The sequence below is a fragment of the Miniopterus schreibersii genome, assembly GCF_964146895.1.
Source record: "Miniopterus schreibersii genome assembly, chromosome: 2".
Taxonomy (NCBI): Eukaryota; Metazoa; Chordata; class Mammalia; order Chiroptera; family Miniopteridae; genus Miniopterus; species Miniopterus schreibersii.
The window spans coordinates 87,990,686-88,016,518 of NC_138102.1; the positions used below are offsets into that span (position 1 = coordinate 87,990,686).

The window sequence follows — 25,833 nt, forward strand, 5'->3', positions numbered from 1 at the left end:
TTATATAATCAATAGCTAAAAATTTGGATCAGTCTGCTTTGGTTGAATTGTCCATTCAAATAGTTTTTACACTTAAATGTGCATAGAAATCACCAGTGGAATTTGTTAAAAATGCAGATTCTGCCCCAACTGGTGTGGCTCAGTTGGTTAAGCATTGTCCTGTGCACCACAACGTCACTGATTTGATTCCAGGTCAGGGCACATGCGTAGGTTGTGGGTCCAAACTCCAGTCAGGTTATGCATGGGAGGCAGCCAATTGATGTTTCTCTCTCTCACTCTCTCTCTCTCTCTCTCTCTTTCACTCTCTCCCTCTCTCTCCCCCCTCCCTCCCTCCTTCTCTCCCTAAAATTAATAAAAACATATTATAAATAAATAAATAAATAAATAAATAAATAAATAAATAATAAATAAATGCAGGTTCCTGGCCCAACCCCCAGGAATTCTTAGTCTATATATCAGTGGTTGGATACAGCCATGTGTGTATGTTTTAGCAGGCGCTGCAGGTGGTGAAGTGACCACACCGAATAACCATGGATAAGGCATTTCCCTTTGAGAAAATGAACTATAATGCTGGTGAAAAAGTTATAAAGCAAAGTCACCCTTCTGCAGGTCCTGGAGTAAATCTATCTATAAAATTAAGGGGCTTAATATAAAGTGTTACCGTGTGACCCAGCTGTTCCACAATTAGGTATATTCCCACATAAAAGCAGGGACTCAAACAGATACTTGGACATCAATGTTCATAGCAGCATTATTCACAATAGCCAAAAGATGGAAAGAACACAAATATCCATAAACCAATAAATGGATTTTTTTAAGTGTGGTATATCCATATAATGGAATATTGTTCAGTCACACAAATGAAGTAACTGATAAATGCTACAACATAGATGAACTGTGAAAACACTATGCTGACTTAAATAAGCCAGACACACAAAGACAAATATGGTATGATTCCATTTATATGAGGTACCTTAGAATAGGCAAATTCAATATATAGAGACAGAAAGTAGATTAGAGGTTACCCAGGGGCTGGAGGAAGGCAGGGAATGAGAACTTATTGTTTAATGAGTACAGACTCTCTGTTTAGGGTGATGAAACTATTTTAGAAATAGATGTGGTGATGGTTGTGCAACATTGTGAATATACTTAATGTTACTTAAAAATGGTTAAAACTGCAAATTTTACATGATATGTATTTTATCACATGCCTGTAGCAACTTAAAAAATATAATACAACATATGAAAAAACATTGAATTGTACACTTTAAATGGTTGAGTTTTGTGACATATGAATTATATCTCAATAAGGCTATTTAAAAAGTTTAAGGAGCTGAGCCAGTTAATCTCAAAAATTCCTTCTATTGTTATTTAGCCTTAGATCTGTTACTTAGGTTGGCATTTTGTTGTTAATCATTCAGAAAAGAATTATTTTCTTTGAAATTAAAAATGCTGTTCCCTTTGTGAGAAACTAACCAGCTTCTGCATAGATCTTGGCGTCTGTCCTTCATGGGAGGGAAGAAGAAAAAGAAATCAACCTGTTAGTTTAACAAGTGCAGGAACACAAACCTAATACAGGAAATCTTTATAGCACAAATGTGTTTTATGTAAATGTATATTTTGCAACATAATTATCCTCTAATACCTTAACTGGGGCTCTGTCCTCAAATGAGTTCTCTTTCTGTTGCTGTCCCTTTCTCAGTGAATATAGCCACTTGCAAGACTACAACGGCCTCCTCCAGTCTGTAAATGACTCCTGCCACATCTCAGCCTTCACCCCCACATCAGGTCCTGGTGATTCTGCCACCTCAAATTCATTGCCTTTTTTCTGTCCCCATAACCCTTCTTTAGTTCAAGTCCTTATAATTACTTGCCTGGATTGCTAAGACCTTTATCATACTTGTCACTTATTTACATGATTGTGCTCAATAGTCATTGCCTCTGGAAGGTGAGAGACCATTGTAATCAACCATTGTACTTCTAGCACCAGCACAGTGCCTGGTACTTAGCAGGTGCTCAGTCATTACTTACTGACTCAATAAAATCTGGATCTATGACCCCAAGCTCTTCTCCCAAGTTCCAAATGTGAGTGTTATTAACTAATCAGCAACTTCTGCATTTTAGGCTCTAAACTAGGCATACAAAAGATAAAATTACTGACAGACACACACAAAATTATATAATACAGTGTGATAAAGTTAAATAGTAGATGTATATGTAAAATAGATGTACTGCAGAGTGGGCAAAAGGAAGAACGGAATAACTCAAAGGGGAGGAGGCAACTTCTTTACCTTCCCACATTTTATGAATTCTTTGAGGGCAGGACAATTTTTATTAATCTTTTCATTTTCCTTTAGGCACCCTAAGGCAACGCTTGCATATAGTATGAGTTCAATATCCATTAAATAAATAAATATATGAAGAAATGAATGAGGCAGGTCACAACATCTAGGACCAAATGCATTTATGCATGCCTGTAGGAACTTGTTCGCTCAGGATATAATTTTCTCACATCATGAGGTAAATAAAATCTTTTTTTCATTATCTAACTTATGCCCACTTTATAGGTGTGATAGTACATGCAATTCTCACAATGGGCTTGGTTCTCCCTCTCCATTCTACATGCTTTTTCAATTCAGCAAATATCAATTGACTAGGTCTGCCCAGCCAGGCATGGCTCAGCGGTTGAGCATCGACCTAGGATCCAGGCGATCAGGGTTCGATTCCTGGTCAGGGCACATGCCCGGGTTGCGGGCTGCAGCTGATCAATGACTCTCTCATTGTTGATGTTTCTATCTCTATCTCTCCCTCTCCCTTCCTCTCTCTGAAATCAATAAAGATGTATTTAAAAAAAAAAAAAATTGACTAGTTCTACCTTCAGATGCTGTGCTTGCATCCCATAGAAAAAAGAGAGAATGCACTGCCTGGAATTGGGGCCTCCCTCTGTCCTACACATCTTTTGTAGGAAGGACACCCTTTGATTGTTGAAAGCAGCAATCACACCGCTTGCCCTCAGGCCAAGTCTGTCCGCTGAGTCTAGAACAATCTTTTATAATCTTATTGCTACTGCCTTTTTAAAAAAAAATCCCTTGAAATGCTATCAAATTCACTTAGTTTCTGAGAGCTTCCAGGGGATTAGAACCAAAAACCAGAGCAAAGACATGTCGACCATCTTAGAGGCAGGGCAGGGTCCAAGAGCCCACAGGAGATTGCCATGTGAACTGTAAAGCTCCACATGAATGTCAGTTACAGTGATTAAAATTATGATGGTCACACCATAAATGTGTTGAGTTGTATTCCACAAAGACTGGCAGCTTTTACTGACCTGAGTGTTGATAGGGGTTTTCTGGCTCGGAAGGGCTTCCTGGGGAGTGAGGGTGGCTGGCCATGCACGAGGACTGCAAGAATGCTTGCCCTGGTGAGGGAGGGAATGCAGAGCACGGAGGCTGCTGGAAAGAGTCAGGATAAGTGGCGTTGTGCGGCATGAGTGGCTCACTGTAGAGGGAGGCACTGCGGAACTTGGCCAGAAGGCTGAGCTGGGGGTTATATTCACTGTGTCTCGGCACCAATACAGGCGGCAGCACTAGCATGAGAAAGAAACCAGTGGGTTAGAGCTGAACTTTGGCTCCTCAGCACAAGACAGAGTGGACACCTGCTGTTTTTGTCCAATTTTTGATGATAAAGCTGTCTTTCCTCTGGGAAGTACTGTTTCACCATTCTTTGTGCTCATCATGAAATTATCAGTTGTAGTCCCATCTCTTCCCAAAAAGTGAGCTTGTGAATAAAGCTAAACCAATGGTTTCTCTCCTTAAAGCCTGAATCTTAAACAGAAAGTAACAACAGAAATTTCTCCTCTATAGAGGAGAATTATTGTGAGGTCAGCACTCTAAAGAGAAACTGTTTATTCATTCCTACCACAGAAATTAGCAAAGCTGCCCTATTACTTCATCTTCTGGACACTTATTGTTCATATCTTCCTTTGATTCTGCCAATAAAGTGTTTGTTTTTTGGGGGGAGGTTAAGGCAAAATAGGTTTTTATTGCCTGTGATAAAACCATAAGTGATGTACAAAATATTTTTTCCTCAGAGGCCATGTTGAATTATTTGGATGACCAACATAAAATTTAGCTGCAGTAGTGCTACTAAAGTAAAAATATTCTATCTTTCTTTACCAGAAAGATTTAAAGGCAACTAAAAGTTATTTGGTAAAAGATAAACAGTGAGTAATAATACAAGTGAATAAGTAAAAAGTAAGCAGCAATAAAGAACTTATAAATAAAGCCTGTTCACTTAGTATGTTCCTTGTGGGTTACATACTTTAAAAATAGCATGAGTTTTCTTGATTCTGACTCTAAACAAAAACTCATGAATTGATGCAATTCTCAAGGGCAAGCACTGTCCAGGCATTCATGGCTCCTGTTGACTTCTAAAGTGTCACAATGCCCAATAGAAAGAAGGTATTCCATAAGTGTCATTGAGGTGCAACCTATGACCAATGTAAAAGCAGACAGAGAAACACAGAAAACAGGAGGAAATAATCAAAGAAATAGCCAAAGAAAATTTTCCAGAACTATAGAAGAATCCATGTCAACAGACTGAAGAGAGCCAGAGTGCACAGCCCAATGAATGAAAAAAGATCTAAACCTGGTCATATCATATTGAATTTCAAACATCTAGACAAGTGGAATGTTCTAAAAGCTACCAGAGGACCACTTCAAAGTCACCTATAAAGAAATGAGAATTGAACTAACTTATGATGTCCCATCACCAATACTGAATGCTAGAAGGCAATGGACCAGTCTCTTCTAAGGGAAAATAATTCTTATCCCCAAATCCCACAATAGAAATCAATAGAATTGCCAAAACATAACTATAAACCAAAATATAAATATTAAGAATTGAGAGAAGAAAGAAAGAAGGCAATATAAATTAGATAAATCCTCATTTTTTTATGTTAGAATCAGTGAAATTATATTAAGGTGATAAATTTGGAAACTGATGTATTATATTATATAAAGTTACCTCCATAATTTTTAGTAATAATAGAGGGAAATAGAAAAAGAACAAAGCAAGAATGATTAAAAGAGGTTGTTCTTAGAGATGGATGGGGTAGCTCTTGTTTTTAATCACACTGTTGATTTCTTACCACCTGCAAGTATTGATAAAATCTTTCATAAAAAGTAAATGTTTTCAAGTAAACAGACAACAGCAACCACAAAGTCTACCATTTACCTACCACAGTACATTTATCTCCTTCTTAACAAGCAATAATTTTCAGTTCTACATGTGGATTATAAACTCAAACAGGTGAACGAAAAGTTAGAAACTAAACAACAGGCGAGAGTAGCAGAGAAAATGATCCCTTCTCCCTTTAAAAGTTGTATTTATATATACTGCTTATGACATTAGAGAATAAACACTCAACATCACCATGCAAAAACGACCTGGACAATAAGCCTCTGAATTTCCTTTTATGTATTTTATGAATATGCAAGAATAAAAAGATGACTTGCCTCATTAATAGTCTGAAAGTGAGGGGCTGACAAAGTAGTAAATGACTTATGGCTTCTTTTCAATGATGCTTCTTCATCACAGTGTTAACGAAGTTCAAATAAACACTCATTTTTCTTTTTTAGTGAAGAAGAATTTGAATAATCTCTGTGACTTCAGTTTTCATGTGAGATATCTACAGTGCATTCCTACCATTGATAAACAAAATGCCTCATTGTCTCCTGAATGCAGATACTTCTATCTTCATGGCATGCAGAACTGAGGCACCAAAAGAAAAGAAAGAATATGTTTTTCTTTATTGAAACAAATATCGTGACAATATATTTTTACCATATGGGTAAAACCAAAACCAGTAAATATTTATGAAGAAAACTGATGGTATCATCCTGGTTATTTGGCCAAAATGGCTCAGCTACCTTAGATCTGTACTGATCATATTTTTAAATACTTTTATTCAAAACATAGCTGTCTGAGCCCATTTGGTCTGCCATAACAGAAATACCATAGCGACTGGGTGGCTTATAAACAACAGAAATTTACAGTTCTGGAAGCTGGGAAGTCCGAGATCAGGGTGCAGCATGGTTGGGTTCTGGTGAGAGCCCTCTTCATGGTTGCAGAGGGCCATCTTCTCACTGTGTCCTCACATGGGGGAAGGGGCCAGAGATCTCTCCAGGGCCCCTTTATAAGAGCACTAATCTTATTCATGAAGTTCTGCCCTCATGACCTAATCACCCATCAGAGGCCCCACCTGTTAATACCATCACCTTAGGCATTAGGTTTTCAACATAGGTATTTTAAGGGAACACAGACATTCCATTTATAGCAATAGCTATACCTAAATAGCAAATTCCATTTCTACATCTCAACTGCTACTTGCAAATATGATGTAGTGAGCTTACACACATTTCTTTCAAAAATTTATGCCACCTTTTAACTACCACACTATCTTGATATTTAAGTAAGGGAAAATAGTGGGAGGAGTTACTGGCATATATGGGGGTGAAAGAGCTGCAAAAAGCTTTTGTATCTTTTTCACAAAACATGTGGTTTTAATAGAGCACGAGTATTTAACGTAAAGTAGAAATTACAGGATAGATTCCAAGATGGCTGCAAAGTAGCTGGAAGCTGTGTCCACTTGTTCCCAGCCCGAAACCAGATTTACAGCTAAATTACAGAACAATCGACCTGAAAAACCAATTGAAGGCTAGTGAAACTGAAATATTAAAAACAAAGATCTACAGAAGAAGTCACATAAAGACAGGTAGGAAGGGTGGAGAAGTGGAAAGGGAGCGCTCCCTCATGCAGGTGTGGTGGCTGCTGAGAAGCTGGAGGGATACTGCAGCTGCAGAGCTCCCTCCGGTAGGAGCATGTGGACTCAACCCCATGCAGGAATCCCCAACTCAGAACAGAGACAGGAAGAGGAGCCTACATGGTGTCTGGCAGTGGGAGTCAATAGGGATTCGGACTGCCTGGGAGACTTGGACTGCACCCTCTCAAGGAAAGAGCACTCCTTAAGTTACAGCGCCAGCACAGGGGGTTCACCCTGGACTCTGGCTGATGGAGAGGCTACACTGCTCTATTTGTGTCCTATGGAGAGATTTGCTGGCTACACCTAGCAGTGACTTTAAAGGGCCCTCTGTTTTCTGGTGAGGCTTTTGGCAGAGACCTAGACAGTGACTAAACTTTGTGGCTTGGGAAAGAGGAAAATTTCCCCAACCTCAAGTGTAGGGCTGGCACCACTCCCCCACCTGTGGAGCCCCTAGGCCTGCCCCATCCTGCTGGGTTCAGCAGCGCAGGGGTGCTGCACAGGGCTGGGACTTTTTACCCTCTCCTAGTGGGTGGGTTTGGAGCTTGAGCGGAGTTGAGGCTTTTGGCCCCACCCTGCTCACACCAGCACGTGGAGATGAGAATGCCTCGCAGGGCTGACCTTTGGCCCTGCCCTGTTTGGTTCAGCAGCATAAGCAGTGGTGCAGGAAGCAGTGCAGGGCTGGGTTTTTGGGACTGTGTCTCCCAGAGAGGGTTCTGTCCAGGAGCCAGACGGGCGAGTACAGGGCTGTGTGACTACGCTGCAGGGAGGCAAATCCAGGTTCCCCTCTGAGTTCAGACTACACTATCCTAGGAAGGAGAAGAGGAACCCGTCCCCTCTTACAGTTTGTGGGCACCACCCGCAACAGGAGGCTGTTTGGATCAGCCCTGCCAAGTCCCATGTATCGCCACTGAGTGTAGTTCCATGGGAGAAGGGAGAGCAGCTCAGAGTGAGGACATTCTTCAATCTCTAAAATAAATAGATAGGTAGATAAATAATATATCCATGGGTGAAGATTTTTTTAAAATGATACACAAGGAACTTAGTGATGCCTACAACAGCATGAAAAAGGATATAGAAACCATGAGTAAGTACCAGTCTGAAATGAAGAATACCATATCTGATATCAAGGATACACTGGAAGGAATAAAAAGCAGGTTGAATAAAGCAGACAACTGAATAACAAATTTGGAAGACAATGTAGGGGAAAAAAATCCAATCAGAGCAGCAAAAAGAGAATGAATTAAAAAGAATGAGTATAGTTTAAGGAAATGTTGGGACAACATGAAATGTAACAACATCTGCATCATAGTGGTGCCAGGAAGTGAGCAAGGGATAGAGAAGGTGTTTGAAGAAATAATGGCAGAAAATTTCCTTAACCTGGTGAAAGAAAAAGTCACAAAAGTTCAGGAAGCACAGAGAGTCCCAATCAAGATGAACAAAGAGACCCACACCAAGACACATCATAATTAAAATGGCAAAGGTTAAAGGCAAAGGGAGGATCTTAAAAGCACCAAGAGAGGCACAGTTAGTTACTAACAAGGAAACTCCCATTAAGCTGTCAGCAGATTTCTCAACAGAAACACTTCAGGCCAGGAGGAATTGGATGAAGTATTCAAAGTAATGAAAAACAAAGACTACTCTATCCAGCAATGCTATCATTTAAAATTGAAAGCAAAGTAAAGAGCTTCTCAGACCAAAAAAAGCCTAAAGGAGTTCATTATCATGAAATAAATATTGCAAATAATGTTAAAGGGACTGCTTTAAGAAGAAGATATATATAGAGAGAAGAACATAGGCACAAAGAAAAAAATGGCAATAACTAAGGACCTATCAATAGCCTTAAATGTAAATGGATTAAATGCTCTAATTAAAAGACATTGGGTAGGTGAATGGATAAGAAAACAGCACCCATATTTATGCTGTCTACAAGACACACTCAGAACAAAAGATTCATACACAATGAAAGTGAAAGGATGAAAAAAATATATACCATACAAATGGAAATGAGAAAAAAAAAGCTGGGGTAGCAATACTTACATCTGACAAAAGAGAGACTAAAAAGCAATACAAAAGGTCGATGAAAGTAAGAATTGGTTCTTTGAAAAGATAAACAAGATTGATGAAACTTTAGCCAAGCTCATCAAGAAACAGAGAGGACCTAAATAAATGAAATCAGATATGAAAGAGGAGAAGTAATAACTGACATCACAAAAATACAAAGAATTGTAATAAAATACTACGAACAACTATATGCCAATAAATTGGACAACCTGGGTGAAATGGACAAATTCTTAGAGACATACAATCTTCCAAATCTAAATCAGGAAGAATAAAAAAACCTGAATAGACAGATTACAAGTAATGAAATTGAAGGAGTAATCAAAGAACTCCCAGCAAACAAAAGTCCAGGGTTGGATAGCTTCAAACAATCAAAGAAAAACTAACACCTATCATCCTCAAACTACTCCAAATAATTCAAGAGAGAAGAATTCCAAGCTCATTTTACAAGGCCACAATTTTCTAATTCTAAAACTAGATAAAGACACTACAGAGAAAGAAAACTATAGGCCAATATCCCTGATGAACATAGATCGTAAAATCCTCAACAAAATATTAGCAAATCGGATCTAGCAATATATTAAAAAGATCACACACCATAATCAAGTGGGATTTATTCTGGGGATTCAAAGTTGGTACATTATCCACAAATCAATAAATGTGATACATCACATAAACAAAATGAAGGATAAAAATCACATGATCATATCAATAGATGCAAGAAAAGTATTTGGTAAAATTGATTTATGGAAGAACTACAGCAAAGTGGGAATAGAGGGATCATACCTCACCATAATAAAGGCCATATATGAAAAAATCTACAGCCAACATCACACTCAATGGGCAAAAATTAAAAATGTTTTCCTGTCTAGATCAGGAACTAGAAAGGGATGTCTGCTTTCACCACTCTTACTGAACATAGTACTGGGAGTCCTAGCCCCAGTGATCAGACAAGAAGAAGAAATAAATAGTATCCACATTGGAAAGGAAGAAATAAAACTTTAATTATTCACAGATGATATGATCTTGTACAAAGGAAACCTTAAAGATTCCACCAAAAAACTGCTAGATCTAATCAATGAATTCAGTGAAGTCACAGGATACATAATTAATATTCAGAAATTTGCAGCATTTTCATATACCAACAATGAAATATCAGAAAGAGAAACTAAGAAAACAATCCCATTTACTATTGCAACATAACCAAAATAAGGTACCTAGGAATAAATTTAATACAGGAGGTAAGTGACCTATACTTTTAAAACAATATGACATTGAAGAGAGAAGATACAAATAAGTGGAAACATATACAGTGTTCAAAAAATTAACATCATTAAAATGTCCACACTACACAAAGCAATCTATAGATTCAATGCAATCCCTATACCAATGTCATATTTCACAGACCTAGAAAAAATACTCTAATATTTATATGGAACCAAAAAAAAAAAAAAAAAAAAAAACCCTGAAACCTCAGTAATCCTGAGCAAAAAGAACAAAGTTGGAGGTATCACAATGCCTGATATCAAACTATACTACAAGGTCATAGTAATCAAAACAGCTTGGTACTGGCACAAGAGCAGGCATATGGATCAATGGAACAGAGCAGAGAGCCCTGAAATCAATCCATGCCTTTATGGATTATTTGTATTTGACAAAGGAGGCAAGAACATACAATGGAATAAAAACAACCTGTTCTATAAATGGTGTTGGGAAAATTGGACTGATACATGCAAAAAAATAAAACTAGACCACCAACTTATACCATACACAAGAATAAACTCAAAATAGACTAAAGACTTAAATGGAAGTAACAAAGCCATAAAAATACTAGAAGAAAACATAATCAGTAAAATCTCAAACATCTCTTGTAGTAATACTTTTGCTGACATATTGCCTCGGACAAGGGAAACAAAGGAGGAAATATACAAATGAAACTACATCAAACTTAAAAGCTTCTGTACAGCAAAAGAAACCATCAACAAAATGAAAAGACAACCCACTGTATGAGAAAACATCTTTGCCAATGACACATCTGATAAAGGGTTAATTTCCAAAATATATAAAGAATTTATATAGCTCAACACCAGATGACAAATAATCCAATTTTAAAATGGGCATAGGACCTTAAGAGACACTTCTCCAAAGAAGACATATAGATGGCCAATAGATATTTAAAAAAAAGCTCAACATCACTAACCATCAAAGAGATGAAAATTACAACTACAATGAGGTATCACCTCACACCTGCCAGAATGGTCATCATCATCAGTAAATCAACAAATGACAAGTGCTACTGAGGATGTGGAGAAAGGGGAACCTTATTGCACAATTTGTGGGAATGCACACCAGTTCAGCCACTGTGGGATAAAATAAAGATCATCCCCACAAAAATTAAAAATGGAACTGTCATTTGACCCAGTGATCCCACTTCTGGGAATATATCCTCAGAATCCAGAAAAAACAATCAGAAAGAATATATGTACCCCTATGATCATTGCAGCATTATTTACAATAGCCAAGATCTGAAAACAGTCCAAGTGCCCATCAGTATATGAGTGGATAAAAAAAGCGGTGGTATATTTACACAATGGAATACTACATAGCCATAAAAAAGGAGATCTTACCTTTTGCAACAGCATGGATGGACCTGGAGATTATTATGCTAAGTGCGATAAGCCAGAGAAAAACAAATAACATATGATCTCACTTATATGTGTAATCTAATGAACAAAATAAACTGGCTAACTGACTGACTGCTGTCAGAGGAGAGGGAGATGGAAGGGACCAGATGAAAGAAAGTGAAGAGATTAGCCAAAAAACATATATGCAAAACCCATAAACACAGAGAACAGTGAGGTGATGGCCAGAGAGAAGGGGAGGGCAGGGGATGGGTGGATGTGGGCAAAGGGGGAGAAAATGGGGACATCTGTAATATTGTCAACAATAAAAATAAAATGAAAAAAAGAAAACAGAAATTGATAGAAAAAAATCAATAAAAAGAAAAGAAATTACACTCCTGAAATAACCTTCAGTCACATGGAGTAAAACCATTGTGTGCCACAAAAACATTTTTTGCACAGCTTCTCCCAGACGTGAGACACACAAAGTGGCCTGAAGAAGAAAGGTGACATTTCACAAACTGTTAGGTGCCAGTCCATGAAGGTAGAAGTATTTATAATGAAAATTAATGGTTAAAAACTTTAATAGCAATTTGACAGAGTAATTCTGTTATCAATGGGGTGCCATCTGCATCTCCCCTATTATTGGTAGAAGTAGTTTTTGGGGTGCCACTGGGAAAAGAATTTCTTGAGGCCCCCACAGGATGGGGTTTCATGGGTTTCATGGGAAGTTTTATTAATGGTGTAAAGTTAAGGGGGTTCCTTTCCAAGGTCCCATCTTCTTCTATCTCGCCATAGAAAAAGCCCAGTCTTACCTTAAGCAGGGCTAGGATTAAAGCCGCTGCCCAGAGTCTCCACTCCATATTAAGTAGAGTACAGTTTAGCACCTGGATAACTTAGCTTGTCTCACAGCTGCAGACCACTGAGTGTGGGGTCTGAATGGCCATGGGCCATGCAGCTGCTTAAGACTACATGGCATGCAAGTGGGGGTCATGGAACAACAGAGTGCAAGAGCCAGCAAAATTTGAGAGATTTCAAAGGGGAAACATAAGCTTTATAATAATCAGTGAACCAGCAAACTTGCTTAACATTAGTATATTAATTGTTCTCAAAATATTAACTTTAAATATGGCCAGAAAGTTAGATATAAAATCTCCTTTTTATACAAAAAAAATCAAGTTAGGAAATTTAAAAACCTTAAAATTTACTACAATCTTTACCCACCTTTCATTTTGGAAACTCAAACCTAAAATATGATATGAAATCTACCTGCCATATGTAAAAACACTACCATTCATAAAAGAACCTTACATAATATGAAACACTAAAATATCAAATAATCCTGTAAAATTAGGTATTTGAGTATTCAAAAGGAAAACAGATACATTTTACAAGATAGCTTTTACAACTCTATTACTCAGGAAGAGACATGATTTCTTTTTTTTCTTTCTTTTTTTAAAACTTATCTTTATTGTTGAAAGTATTACAGATGTCCCTACCTCCCTGCCCCCACATTGATCCCCTCCACCCTGCCCTCCCACTCCAGACATGATTTCTTAATGAACATTTTTCCATTGGGTGTATTTTAAATGCTTAATATAACTCAAATCTTTGAAACAAAAAAAGAATCAAGTTGTTTCTGTCATGAACTCAGACACTAATGACTTTTTAAGTATGCAAAGAGAGCCCAGAGGGAAACAGGAAAGAAGGGAAGAGAGCAAAGACTTATATGATTTAGGGAATATGCATTAGATTTGACAGGAGAGTGGGACTTTCTCATCACAATTTTATACAGGGCCTCAATCCCAGGAAGAAGTAACTGTGAAAGGCATTCACATCCAGGCAGGTGACTTCCTTGACTATGGTTTTACAAGATGATGGCAAGATTTGGGAGTCTGAGATGTTGCCTAGAAAGTCTGCTGTAGGCTGGGCACAAAGCACTTACCAGTACTACTGTAAGGTTAACTGAACCTCCTTGACCAAGTGACTGGCTGCACTCCCACCATGGCCTGTCTACCTCGACAGAACTGTCTCCTAATGGACACGGTCATTTCCCTGAGTTCCTGGAATGAGGCAGATGGCCAATCAGGGAGAGGAAGCTCTCGTAAAAATTTATTCCTATAGACACAAGAACACGCAATCTAAAGAAAAGTGCAAACTGTTATAGCCAGTGTGAAGGAACGAAGATCCACACCAGACTTCTCCAAAAGGGAGGTGAACTGTATATACACATACATACACATCCAGATGTGTGAAGAGTTTAGGGCAATAGTTTCTTATATTTAAAATCATATTTAAGAACAACTGCCAGCTTCCCTCAGTCCCCTATTGTTTTCAGTCCTAGAAGGATTTCCAGCAACTATTTCATTGGCTGTTTTCAGACCCAGAAATGAGATACCTCCACTTACCTAAGCTTGGGGAAAATGACAGCAAAGAAACTTCTTTAGTTTACTTCAGTTCAGTTCAGTTGAGGGAGAGGGGTCAGAGAGGAGGATTTTTTTTTTTTTTTCCAGTTAATCATATCAAGGCCATATTAAGACCCTTAAACACCCCCAAAACTGGAAAAACATCATGATGATGACTCCAAAACAAATGAAAACAAAACTGCATTTTCAAAATCACATAGAGTTTACATATACGCTGAAATGAAAATCCTTCTTTCTAGATTTTTCTCAGCACCAAATTTTGGATTAGTTCCTCAAAATTGACTTCCTCCTTCTCTCTTCTGGTGACTGGGGTGGTCCTCGTATTGCTTATGACCCATAACTCTCTATCAACTGGGACATACCTCCTTAACTTTTAAAATAAACCATGATTTCATGAAGAAAACTCACCTGGCATCTCCACCCGGCAGTAGTGATAGGGGTTAATGCACACCTCTTTCTGCTTGGAGCCAAATGGGAACTCACAGCACTCCAGGGGCTTCAACTCATGGTGAGACTGGAGATCAGGCCAACGCCACACTCGGCAATAAATAACATGAGGCAAACCCTTGCGGTGGGACACCTGCAGCCGCCCGTCCAAGGACCGAGGAATCGTAACACATTTGCTGGGCTGCCCTGGACAACTGAGAGCCCTCTCCAGCTCATCCATGGCTCCTTTCTTCTTCTTTAGCTTCTTCACTAAAGAGTCTACTGCCTTCTCTGCCCACTTTTCCTCTTCATCTCCTTGCTTCCAGCCTAGCAGTCTCTTCACTGCTGGGCTGGTGAAGGAAAAGAGAGAGCTGATGGGGGTGCTGGAGTGCATAAGAGGTGGACTGCCAGTGTCCAATGCAAACAGGAACTGAATAGACAGAAATTCACTTCCTGAAGGGCTAAGGGAAGTAAGCTGCAAGTAATTTTCCAGGGATTTATAGGTACAAACTCTACAGGGATGTCACAGGTCTTTCTTTTCTTCTGGTAATCACTGTGAATGACTCAGATTGGGAAGCATGATGAATTTCTCCTAATCCCTGGAATGGACTGGCAAACTCTGAAAAACAAGACAAGACTTCAGTTAGCTTAATCAAGATAATTTTCAGAAAAGGTTAAAGTTGAATATAAGGGAGAAAATATTTTTCGAATGTTTGACTTGAAAACTCTTAGTCATCTTAATTCCTCCCTCTCATTTATCCCCTATATCCAAGTCTTGGTATTTCCGCCCTCAAAATTTCTATCAAATTTTGAGTTTTCTTCTCCATTTCCACCAATATCTGAGGCATAACCCATCTCATTACTCACCTTTAGTACTGAGACAAACTATAAAGTAGCTTCTCTCTTCTAATTCTACTCTATTTTCCCCCACATTTTCTTTAATTCTTACCTGAGAATATGTTTATTGATTTTTAGAGATAGGGAGAGAGAGAAAAACAAATAAACATCAATGTGAGAAACACCACCGATCAGTTGCGTTCTGTATGTACCCTGGCCAGGTATCAAACCCAAGTATGTGCCCTGATCCGGAATGGCACTTGCAGTCTTTTGGTGTATAGGATGATGGTCCAATAACTGAGCCACACGGCCAGGGATAAATACAATTTTTAACAGGTCATTTGCCTATTTAAGAAATTACAGCCCAGCGGGGCCTGTCTCAGCAGTTGAGCATCGACCTATGATCCGGGAGGTCAGGGTTCAATTCCTGGACAGGGCACATGCCCGGGTTGTGGGCTGGATCCCCAGTGGGGGGCATGCAGGAGGCAGCCAATCAATGACTCTCATCATTGATGTTTCTATCTCTCTCTCCCTCTCCTTCCTCTCTCTGAAATTAATAAAAACATATTTTTAAAAAAAGAGAGAGAAGAAAAGAAATTACAGTGGCTCTTTGGTTTCCTAAATATAAACTTTTCTGCTTCTGTTTCTAGGGTCTCCAAAATCTTTCCTCAACATACTCATACTTCTTCCTTTCTCATTTATAATTTGCACAAATAATCCATCTCTGTTGTAGAATATATAAATGAAAAAGGAAACAACTAGGACCGCAAATAATCTCACCACTCAAATGTTCTTCCAAACTACTTTATAGGACAGTGGTTCTGAAAGGGACTCTGGGGGTTGCAAGGTCCTCTCTTTCTCAACTACATATCTGAGTCATTCAATTTCCTCATGTACTTCAAATCAAACAACATATCACAACAGACTTTACGCAAAATCAAATGTGAGAATTCAAGTGTCATCCATCAAACCAGCCATTAAAGAGATTTTCAAAGATAGAAAATAACACTCTTCTCACAATTTTTTAAATTTAAAATTATTTTTAATTGCTTAACAAGTAGAAACACAATCAGTTACAATTAATTAAAACATTAAACAACTCAATTACTTTTTTAAGGGTTATGATGAAAAGTTTCAGTTACTCTCTACCATATATGCTCCAAAATCTTCCTAATAGAGCATCAGTGTACCTCACACCTGTGTGTGGAACCTCTGGCACAGAGGTGTTGTTTCCTCTTCCCCATATTTGTTTAACTACACCTCTCTCCCGAATGTCTTTTATGCTCCACACTATTGTGCAAGCTCCTGCAGGTGTCTAAAAGGTCTATCTCAGTGACTACATCCTAAGGCCTTAATTGACCAATTTAATTAAAAGCACGATGTGGTCATTTTGGAAAAATGAATGGTAAATTCTCAAGCTATAATATCTACTTAAAAAAATATACACAAGCAGGTAGAGTAGACTAGACATCTTAAGAAATAAAAACACAAATTGACTTCCAATGTCTATTGAAAAGAGTATACTAATAAAAAAACACAGCAATACTATTTTTTCCCAGCAATGCTATTTCACAGTAAAATATGTAATTGCAGAAAAAGAACAAAATTATAGCCATGATTCTTTTCTTTAAAAATTTTCAGTTTGGCAATTACTACTCAAAAATTTGGGATAACATTCCTGATCAAATAACATGAAGTATATATACAAAGATAGTATGACAAGCCCTTCTTAGTCTAATTGTGTAATGTTTTTAATTATTCACAATGGGGCCTCAACATTTAAAGATTAAATATGTAATACCAAATGTAGGAAATTAAAGACAATTTAATGAATAACTAAAATGAAGATAGTTCCATATGAAATACAAATTTTAAAGAGTTAAGGAAGATTATTCCTGAGTAGACCTTGAACATTATATTTTTTAAAGATTATGTTTACATAAATATATAAAAAGGGACTAATATTATTAAGAATAAGTTTAATTTTATGCAAATATTTTTACACCATTGCCTTTAAAAAGTAGGTATATAAGTCACATAAAAGTCTAAGCAAGTAAAAGGAATAGAAAAGAAATAGAGATTTGGAAAGATAGAAAACAATAACACTCTTCTCACATTTTTTAATTTAAAATTATTTTTAATTGCTTAACAAATAGAAACACAATCAGTGAATAATCTGTACAGTACAAATGAAGAAATAATGCTATTTGGGAAATATATAAACAATATATGAATTCCAAGTTAACTGGGAAACTGTCATACCTCTAACAGAATACATGATTTATATATTTGCATTAATATGTATTTTTCCTCTGTACATTTCTTTTAAATTATTTCAAAGGAATCAAGGTGTTCTTTTTATTCCAGCAATGTAGTGCTCTAATTAAAGCAGGAATACAGCTGAGTGAAACCCACAAAGCACACTGCTGGTAAAACTTTTAAGCTGTTTCCATGATCAGTTTCCATTACTCTCTTCTAATAATCATAAACAAGATCTTGAAGGTTATTACATATATAAATTAGAGCCACATGAGAGGCAGAATTTACAGAAAAACTAATCTGTGACAGCTTTATTTATATTCATTTTCATTCCTAAAAAAATAAACTAGAATAATCTGTACAGTATAAATAAAGAAATAATGCTATTTGGGAAACTATAAACAATAGTCAAGAGCTTTTCTATTTTTTAATTCTTTTAACCTAAATATATGAATTCCAAGTTAACTGGGAAACTGTGATACCTCTAATAGAATACATGATTTATATATTTGCATTAATATGTATTTTATTCCTCTGTACATTTTTGAAAAAGAGAACAAAAATACAAAGCAAATATAAAATTTTGAACACAAGAAAGCAAAAAACGCAGATTTTCAAATACATCTGTACTAGCTAGTAGAATGCTGGCCTTCTTTAGAAAGCAAGTTCAAGAATTCATTATCCTGAGTCTCTTCAAAGCTACTTGATGCTGGGTGGTAATATCTTTACATTTCCTCAAGCCTTCTTCTAATAACTTCTACATCTTCTGTGGATCAGAATTCATCTTCCATTGGAGTACTTTTTATACCCAGGTCATCATCACTGTCACATTCTGTCATTTTTAGCCACTGATCCACACACAGTGTTGCTGCTTCTGTATCAGAATGTCCTCAAATAAATTCCAATTCTTGTAACCCATGAGCATGCTGAAAATGGATTTTTTCCCTGAAGGCTCTATTCTTTTCTTCTTTTTGCTATTTCTCCACTTCAACATTGCAGGCTAGACAAGCCAGAGTTAAAACAACTTTATCCCTTTGATGGTTGATATGGTCTTTATGCTTAACACTATCATCACTGTGAGAACTGCTAGGCTCTTCATCATCACTGCTGACCAGATCAATGTATTCAAGCACAGGTCTTTAAAAAATATATATATATATATATTTAACATATATATTTTAAATATATATATAAAATATATATATATATATATAATCTTTATTTCAGAGAGAGGAAGGGAAAGAGAGAGATAGAAACATCAATAGAGAGAGAGTCGTTGATGGGCTGCCCCCTGCAGGCCCCGCTGGGGATCAAGCCCACAACCTGGGCATGTGCTCTGACTGGGAATTGAACCTCAATCTCTTGGATCCTAAGTTGATGCCCAACTGCTGAGCACCAGCCTGCCCAGCAAGAACGGGTCCTAATTGTCCTTCACTAACAAACTGAATGTCATCTTCATTTTCACCCGTTGCGGACTCAGGTGCTTCAGGCCCGTTGGAGGGGCAGATTCCACCGTCTCCGACCCCGGGCCTCCCACTTCTCGGACGGTCTGCGCGCTGTCCCTGAGGCAGCCGCTGGCTGCTGTCCCCGCCGCGACCTCCCTTCCCACCCAGCACTGCTTTGCGCCGCCTCTTCTCACAATTTTTTAAAAACATCATTTTTAAATAAAAATATGTTGTTACTATACAACGTGTTTATAATCTTTTTATGAATCAATAAATATTTTAAATTTTCTGTTTTAGTTCTTAAAATGGTAAAAGGTGATAGAGGTAAGCCATGTAAGCAAAGAATCTTTGGAGTTCTCAATAACTCTTAAAAGTGGAAAAGGGTCATAAGACCAAAAAGTTTAAGACCTCTTTTCTAGAAGTTATACATAGTCACACACATCGATGTGCATAAAAAAGGTACTGCTGTCACATTTGTTATTCTGCCTGAAAATCAGTTGACTTATTTGCCCTCTCATCCAAAAGAGGCATTCTTTCCCAGTTATTCAGCAGTCCATTTTAATTTCTTGAGAGAGAACTGCATTTCCTCTTCTGTGAAACAATTGGCTTAAACAAAACTCTCTTCTTCCAGATTTTAGAAACAGCTAACTTATTAATGTTTGAAGTGGCTGCTGATAACATTTTGGAGCAACCTGACTCATTTTAGTGTTTTGGAATAAATCTAGCTCATAATCTCCAACTGCTTGCTCAATATGCATTAAATATAATTTTCTCTTTCACCTCCCTGCAGACATAACTGCATCTTTCTGAGTCCAATTATATAAACTTTGAACACAGGTGCTATATAAACCTCTCTTATTGTGATCACTATTATGCACCTCATGTGAGGAGAATGACAGCCTAGGTACACAAAAATTTATGACATTTAATAAATATAAAGCAACACTTACATCATCTTACTCCTTATGTGGACTTTATTCAGCACATTGGACAGAAGTAAACTATGGTGAAAAGGAGAGTTGAGGGTTTCATAGTTGTTCTTTTTCACTTGGCAGTTTGACTTAGTTTATTTGGAAAGGCTGATTTTGTGGCTTAACAATTAATTAATATAGTTAAGTCATGATATTCAAGTTCTGATTACTTAATCAAGACAGGCTGCCTTAAAGCAATGATTGAAAAGGGTTAGGAGCCTTAAGGAGAAGTAACACGACACAGAATAATCTGAATTCCAATAGCACTTTGAATTCTGCCAAGGTTGTTTGGGGTCTTTTGTGGTTTCTTATAAATTTTGTATTATTTGTTCTAGTTCTGTGAGATATGTCATTGGTATTGTAATAAGAATTGCATTGAATCTATAGATTGCTTTGGGTAGTATGGACATTCTAATGATGTTAATTCTTCCAAGCCATGAACATGGTATATTCTTCTACTTATTTGTATATTCCTCAATTTCTTTCTTCAATATCCCATAATTTTCTTAGTACAGGTCTTTTACCTGTTTTTATTCTTCATTTTGTTTATGTGATGTATCATATTTATTGATTTGCGAATATTGTACCAACCTTGCATCCCTGGAATAAATCTCACTTGATAATGTCGTATGATCTTTTTAATGTACTCCTGGATCCGGTTTGCTAATATTTTGTTGAGGATTTTAGCACTTATGTTCATCATAGATACTGGCCTTTAATGTTCTTTCTTTGTAGTGTCTTTATTTGGTTTTGGAATTAAGATAACACCAGCCTCATAAAATGAGCTTGGGGATCTTCCTCCTACTTTAAATGTTTGGAATAGTTTCAGAAGGATAGGTTCTTTGAATGGTAAAGTTGACCTGTGAAGACATCTGGTCCAGGACTTGTTTGCTAGATTTTTTTTTTTATTACTTCCTTTATTTTTTTAATTGTAATTGGTCTATTCAGAATAACACATTCTTGCCTGGCCGGGTGTGGCTCAGCGGTTGAGCGTGGACCTAGGATCCATGCGATTGGGGTTGGATTCCTGGTCAGGGCACATGCCCGGGTTGTGGGCTTGATCCCCAGTCGGGGGCGTGCAGGAGGCAGCTGATCGACTCTCTCATCATTGATGTTTCTATCTATCTCTCTCTCCCTCTCCTTTCCTCTCTCTGAGATCAATAGAGATATATTTTTTTTAAAAAAAAGAATAACACATTCTTATTTATTCAGTTTTGGAAGATTCTTTGTTTCTAGGAATTTAGCCATTTCATCAAATTTATCCAATTTGCAGGCATGTAGTTGTCCATAATACTTTCTTACAATCCTTTGTATTTCTCTGATGTCAGTTTTTACTTTTCCGCTCCTGTTTCTGATTTTATTTATTTGGGTCCTCTCTCTTTTTTCTCTTTTCAATATTGCTTAACTTTTCGAAAACTCAGCTCCTGTTTTTATTGATGTTTTGTATTGTTTAGTCTCTATGTCATTTATTTCCACTCTACTTTCTATGGGCACATTTTGTTGTTCTTTCTCTAGTTCTTTTAGGTTTAAGGTTAGATTGTTTATTTGAGATTTTTCTTGCTTCATGAGGTAGGCCTGAAATGAACTTCCCTCTCTCAACTGTTTTTGCTATGTCCCATATATTTTGGGTTGCTGTGTTTATTTTCATTTGTCCCAAGGTAACTTTTATTTTCTTCCTTGATCTCATTGTTAACCCATTCATTGTGTTGTAAGATGTTATTTAGTCTCCATGTGTTTGACATTTTTCAGTTTTTTTCTTGTATCTGATTTCTAATTTCATACCATTATGGTCAGAAAAGATACTTGATACAATTTCAATTTTTTTTTACTTTATTAACATGTATTTTGTTTCCTAGCATGCAGTTTCTACCCTAGAAAATGTTCCATGTGTAATTGAAAAGAATGTATATTCTGCTGCTTTAGGGTGAAATGTTCTGAATATATCAATTAAATCCATCTGATCAAGTTTGTCATTTAAGGCCTGTTTCCTTGTCTTTTCTTGTCTGAAAGATCTATCTACTGATGTCAATGGGATGTTAAAAACCCCTACTATGACTGTATTACTGTCAACCTCTCCCTTTATTACATATTTGCTGCATATATATTTAGGTGTTGTATATATTTAGGTGCTCCAAAGTTGTACATATTTGCTGCATATATTTAGGTGCTCCAAACATTTATTTAAATGTTTACAAGGGTTATATCTTTTAGTTGGATTGCTCCCATTATCAATATGTAGTATCCTTCTTCGTCTCTATATATTTAGGTGTTATATATATTTAGGTGCTTCAAAGTATATATTTAGGTGCTCCAAGGCTGTACATATTTGCTGCATATATTTAGGTGCTCCAAAACATTTGTTTAAATGTTTACAAGGGTTATATCATTTAGTTGGATTGCTCCTGTTCTCAATAAGTAGTATCCTTCTTTGTCTCTTATTATAGACTTTTTCTTTTAAAGTTTATTTCGTCTTATATAAGTGTTGCCACGAAAAGCTTTTTAAAATTTTCCATTTTAAAAAATGAGGTTATTTGCATGCAATATCTTCTTTCATCCCTTCCTTTTTGTCTGAATGTGTCTTTTGTTCTGAGGTGGGTCTCTTGTGGTCAGCATATATATGGGCCCTGTTTTCTTATCCATTCAAATATCTTATGGCTTTTGATCGGAGTATTTAAGCCATTTACACTTAAGGAGATTATTGATAGGTACATATTTATTGCCATTTTATTCTTTATAACTATGTTCATCTTTTCCTTTTCTTCTCCTTCTTCTTTCCAAGAACACCCTTTAATATTTCTCATTAGTGTAAGTGAACTCCTTTAGCTTTTTCTTTTCTGGGAAGCTCTTTATTTCCCCTTCAATTTTAATGACAGTCTTGCTGAAAAAGTAGTCTTGGTTGTAGGACATTTCTTTTTCAGTTTAAATATTTCATGCCAGTCCTTTCTGGGCTGAAGTGTTTCTGTTGAGAAATCCTTTGTGGTTAATTGTCTTTATCCTGCTGTTTTTAAGATTCTCTCTTTATCTTTAACCTTTGCCATTTTAAATGTGATGTGTCTTGGTGTGTGCCACTTTGGGTTCATTTTGTTTGGGATTCTTTGTGCTTCTGGACTTGTGTCTTTTTCCTTTATCAGGTAGGGAAGCTTTTAGTCATTTTTCAAATAGGTTCTCAATCCTTTGCTCTCTCTTCTTTTTCTGGTACTGCTGTGATGTGAATGTTGTGTTTTGTGTTGTCCCAAAAGTCTCTTAGACTGACCTTGTTATTTTTTTAATTATTTTTTTCTTTTTGCTGCCCTGATTGGGTGTTTTCTGCTACCTTGTCTTGCAATTCTGATTCAATCCTCTGCTTCATCCAACCTGTTTATTCCTTCTAGTGTATTACTCATTTCACATGTGCTCTTCATTTCTGCCTGGTTCTTTTTCATGGTTTCTATGTCCTTTTTCATTTTAGTTCTCATTGAGTTTGTTGAGCATCCTTGTAAGCATTTTTTTGAACCTATATCTGGTATATTGTTTGCCTCCATTTCATTTTGCTCTTTAGCGATTTCTCCTATTCTTTCATTTGGGGCATGTTTCTTTGTTCTCCCCATTTTGACTGCATCTTTGTGTGTTTTTTTATGTATTAGGTAGATCTACTATGTCTCTCAGTCTTGGTATGGTGACCTCATGCAGGTTTCCTGTGGAACCCAGTGGTGCAGTCTCCTTGGTCGCCTTAGCTGGGTCCTCTAGGAATGTCTCTTGTGTTGGTTATGTGAGACCTGCTGTTGTAATTGAGTGTTGATTGCCAATGGCCCATTCATATGTGGGTTGACCTTCTGGCTAGCTAACTGTGAGGATCAACCCCAACAACAGTGTATGAGCTGTTGTGTAAGTACTTACAACACAAAGCAGAATTTGCCTCAGCAAGATCTGGTGCCTGCCAAGATCTCCCTTTGGATATGCCACTTGTGAAGCTGTTTGGATCCTGCTCTGATGTTCTCTGAAGCTGGCCACTGGCTGTGTCTGTTCTAGGAGGGACTCTAATGCTGGTAAATAGCAGATGTTGCCTGTGATTGGCCTTGGACAACCTGTTTGGAACTACAAAGTGATCCACAGTTTGTGGCTACCTCTGCTGGGCTTTGGTGTTTGTGAGAAGGACAAAGCTGCACACCAAGGCTGGATTCCACCAGCACTGAGCCTAGGGAAAGGTCAGCAAAAGGCCCAAGGCACCATGATATCTGCCTCTGCCTGCCTTTCAGGGTCAAGCACTAAAAGAGGTTCCGTCTGTCCTTGAGCTGCATGAAGTAGGTTCTTAGTGAGTCACCATGTAGGGGTGAGTGGTGTTCACCAGATTGATACAGATTCAAACTTGGTCCTAGTGTTGGGTCTAAGGCCACTTAGCAAATGTCCCAAGGTATACCAAGTTTAGCTGCCCCCCACTAGGTGCCCAAAGACTTTTGTGGTGGGACAAGTGTCTCAGGGACTAATCAGGGTGAAGCCAGCAGAGTTTATCAGGCCCAAACAGACCAAGATTTGGCCATGTGAAGGCAGGGCTCTGCACCAGTAGAGTGTGAGAGGGAAAAATGGCCCTCATCCTAGAGCCATAAAACTCAGTCTGTCCTCAAATCTTTATAATAGCCTCACAGTGGTTCCAAAGCTATAATTTTATTGCTACAAGACACAGCACTTGTCCCATTACATCACTGCCCAGTTTCACCATAATAATTTAAAAAGGGCACACTTGTAGGACATTGAAAAACAACTGTAGCAAAAATAGGAGGGGGGATTATAGATAATGCTTGTAGTTTTTATAACATACAAAGAAGAATAAAACAAAATATACTATAAATTAGACTCTATCTCTTAAAGATGAGTGTACAGGAAGGATTTATGAACAAAAACATTACCAGATAATTTCTACAAAATATAACGAGAGCTATGGAAGAGAGATGCAGGAGGTGGTATAAGAGGAAGAGTCCTTAGCCAATGCAGGGGGTTCTGGAAGGCTTCCTGGATAATAACTGAGCTGTATTTGGAGACATTTAAATCATAGTTAAAAAATAAACTAACTTTATGGATTAGGATAATTTTCTGATATTTGCTAGTGCCTTCATACCCCCAGATAACCACAAGTGCTGTTGACCAGTAGAGCTTTCCTTCTTTAGGAAGAAGGAAAAAAATCACCATGCCTGTCCCTTAGCTGGTTCACTTATGGTCTACTTAACACACTCGAAGCACAAAAACAGTACTCTATTTCTGGCATCTGTGTTTTACAATCAACCTCAAATGATTGAGCAAATCAACTTCTCATTTTCAAGTTTTTAAATAAACAGGACCATTTAAAAGAAAAGCAGCACTGACCACATGCATATACCATGATTTAACTGTACATAATTCCACACTAAAATTCAATTGGCCAGGCCAGATAAGAGTTTAAGAGATATGAACCTTTCTTTGGCTTTTAAGTTTTCAGTTTAAATCCAACTCCTGTTAGCAGTTACTCAAGATTATTTCCCTTTATTTGGCTTCCTTGGAAGATTCAATTGGTGATTTTAATTCTGAAGAAAATAAAATTCAAAAGATACTATTTAAAATGGATATGTTGTTGACTGCTCCGTGACCATGCCTAAGCACCGGACAGTTGGAACCTTTGAACGATTCATGAGTACTGCTTCTTGGTCAATGTGGTTAAGAAAAGTCTACATCACCTACCAAGCTGCACACCACAATCAGTCCAGGGGATAAGGTAGCACTCATCCATTCTGGAAGGTTCCATTCCAGAGACATTCACCATGACAGAACATCATTGTTTCATTATTGTTTTGTTTTAAAAATTTCAACCTTATCAGTTTTGACCGTCTAATCTATGACCAGCATAAATATACCTTGATATTCCCTTTATAAAAGTTTACTAACCAAATTTAGAATTTGAAGACACTTGCCAAAGGAAAATTAATTCCCTTAAAAGAATACTGTTTCCTTGACTACTTTTAC

The 25,833-nt window shown here is 37.3% G+C and overlaps 1 protein-coding gene across 3 annotated transcripts in view; it reads right to left on the reverse strand.

Moving 5' to 3' along the window:
* SMAD9 (SMAD family member 9) overlaps positions 1–25,833 on the reverse strand; it is an 85,960-nt gene that overhangs the window by 24,203 nt on the left and 35,924 nt on the right. For all 3 annotated transcript variants that reach the window (XM_081130521.1, XM_081130522.1, XM_081130523.1), the window contains exons 2-3: positions 14,334–14,970; positions 3,326–3,583 (exon numbers count right to left, since the gene is read on the reverse strand). In XM_081130521.1, coding sequence (XP_080986647.1) covers positions 3,326–3,583; positions 14,334–14,745 — 670 coding nt within the window. In that variant the 5' untranslated portion in view covers positions 14,746–14,970. The remainder of the gene's footprint in view (positions 1–3,325; positions 3,584–14,333; positions 14,971–25,833) is intronic.